Source organism: Austrofundulus limnaeus, unplaced genomic scaffold (genome assembly GCF_001266775.1).
Source record: "Austrofundulus limnaeus strain Quisiro unplaced genomic scaffold, Austrofundulus_limnaeus-1.0 Scaffold2810, whole genome shotgun sequence".
Classification (NCBI taxonomy): domain Eukaryota; kingdom Metazoa; phylum Chordata; class Actinopteri; order Cyprinodontiformes; family Rivulidae; genus Austrofundulus; species Austrofundulus limnaeus.
Window position 1 is genome coordinate 1 of NW_013955212.1, and position 2,101 is coordinate 2,101.

A 2,101-nucleotide genomic window follows, 5' to 3' on the forward strand; every position below is an offset into this window, starting at 1 on the left:
GGTGTAGGGGGTGCTATCTTGGCGGTAGTCTGTTTATTTTTTTTTTGTAAAAAATCAGTTTAATTTCATATAAAATATTCTATGTTTCACTGAACATTCTTTTGCAGTCCATGGAGGGGGGCGGTGTTTCTGCACTCACATTGCCGACCTGAGAGTACACATCCTCCGGCGTCTGCGCCACTCCTGGGGGCGTCATCCGCTTTTCCTTCTGCCTCCTATTGCAAAACCACACTCTGACCACCTCCTTCTCCAGCTGCAGGTTGTCCGCCAGGCTGCTGATCTCCTGCGCCGACGGCTTGGGACACTTGAGGAAGTGGCTCTCCAGCGCGCCCTTGACGCTCACCTCGATGGACGTGCGCTTCTTCCGCTTCCTCCCCTGCGCCGCGATCTTGTCGATGCTCGTGGGGCTGCCCGTGGACGAGTCGGCCTCCTCGAGCCACTTGTTCAGCAGCGGCTTGAGCTTGCACATGTTCTTGAAGCTGAGCTGCAGCGCCTCGAACCTGCAGATGGTGGTCTGCGAGAAGACGTTGCCGTACAGCGTGCCCAGGGCCAGGCCCACGTCCGCCTGCGTGAAGCCCAGCTTGATCCGCCGCTGCTTGAACTGCTTGGCGAACTGCTCCAGGTCGTCGGACGTCGGCGTGTCGTCGTCCGAGTGCGGYTCGTGGCTGCTGACGCCGCCGTGGTGCTGGTGGTGCGGGTGCTGGTGGTGGTGGTGGTGGTGATGGCTGCCGTGCTCCAGGTCCGGGGTGTCCCCCCTCACCAGCCCCGGGTGCACCAGGCTCTGGCTGCCGGGGCTCAGCATCCCGTTCACAGTGAAGCCCCCCGGCTGCGAGTAAATGAGCGACTGCTGCTGCTGCTGCTGCTGACCCCCGGATATGGAGTTGATGTGCGCCGCGGTGGCGCTCCCCCAGGCCCCGGCGTGCGTGTGGTGCGGCGCTAAGTGAGGCGGCCGGTGGTGCAGCGCGGTGCCCGTGTGCAGATCGTCCCTGGCCGAGCCTTTCACGTCCTGCTGCTGCGGGCTGCCCGTCATCCCCACCGGGCTGGACGACCAGGGCGAGCCGGCTTCCGCCGCGGCCACCGCGGCTGCTGCCGCGGCCGCCGCCGCGTGCGGGAGGGACGTCACCCACTGGTGCGCGTGGCTCAGCATGTGCCCCCCGTTGCTGGCTGCCATCGCGCCTTGCATAAAGTCACTCTGCACCATCTTAACCGAGGGGTCTCCCCTGTAACCCCCAGACCCGGAGGTAACCGCAGCGCTGCCCGGCTGCATGCCGCCACCCCCGGAGTCAGAGTGCACGATGGATCCGGACGAGAGGATGCTATTGCTGGGTAGATAAGGATTGGAAGCGGCGGTGGCCATTCCGTCAACCCTTATGAATATGTTTGTGGATAACCCCCCTCCCTTTCTCTTTTTTTTCCTCCCTTTACAGTCACTTCTTTCGAGCAGGCAAATTGTGTCTCATGAATTATTCAAACTTTTTTTTTTTTAAAAAGTAAGCATTCAGCGTGTGTGAAGACGCAATCCGCGCGTTTACAGCATTCTCACTCAGCTCAGTTCTGCGCCTCAGTGAAACCAACTCCAGGTGGTCCTCTCCAACAGGAAAACAAAAAAAAATTAAAATCTTAAAGCCATTTGAAACCATGTGCAAGTCCGAAAGTTTATGAAGATTCAAAATTCAAAAGGAGGAGGGGGTGGGGGGGAACAAGGGGAAAAAAAAATGCGACGTCCCAAAACAAACTTTCTGTGGGCGCAAAAGCAGGAAGAAAAGACCCCCAAATTCTTCCAGAACCCGTCCCCTCTGGATGTGGCAACAACATGAGCAGAGCGCGTCCCTCACTGCTTTTGTAATTCAGTCGCAGAGATTTTGCTCCCTCCGCTTTTATTCTTTTCTCCCTCTCTCCTCCTCTTCTTCTTCCTCTCTCTTCTTTTTCCTCCTCGCTGTCCTCAGAGCASTCTGTCTCTTTGTTCTGTTTTGATGAGGATAAACCTGACAAACCGCAAACTCCCGTTCAAGTACAAATCCTGTGGAAACAGTGCGCGGCTCTGCCTGTGAGCCTCTTCTTCTCTCTCTCTCTCTCTCTCTCTCTCTCTCTCTCTCTCTCT

The 2,101-nt window shown here is 57.3% G+C and overlaps 1 protein-coding gene across 1 annotated transcript; it reads right to left on the minus strand.

The window, feature by feature from the left end:
- Positions 1-139: 139 nt before the first annotated feature.
- On the minus strand, positions 140-2,095 carry LOC106511458 (POU domain, class 3, transcription factor 3-B; the record flags this gene model as incomplete). Its single annotated transcript, XM_014000211.1, is given in 1 exon segment — positions 140-2,095. A coding segment is annotated over 1 exon segment (1,218 nt), but the record flags the coding sequence as incomplete, so codon positions are not given.
- Between the last annotated feature and the right edge of the window lie 6 nt (positions 2,096-2,101).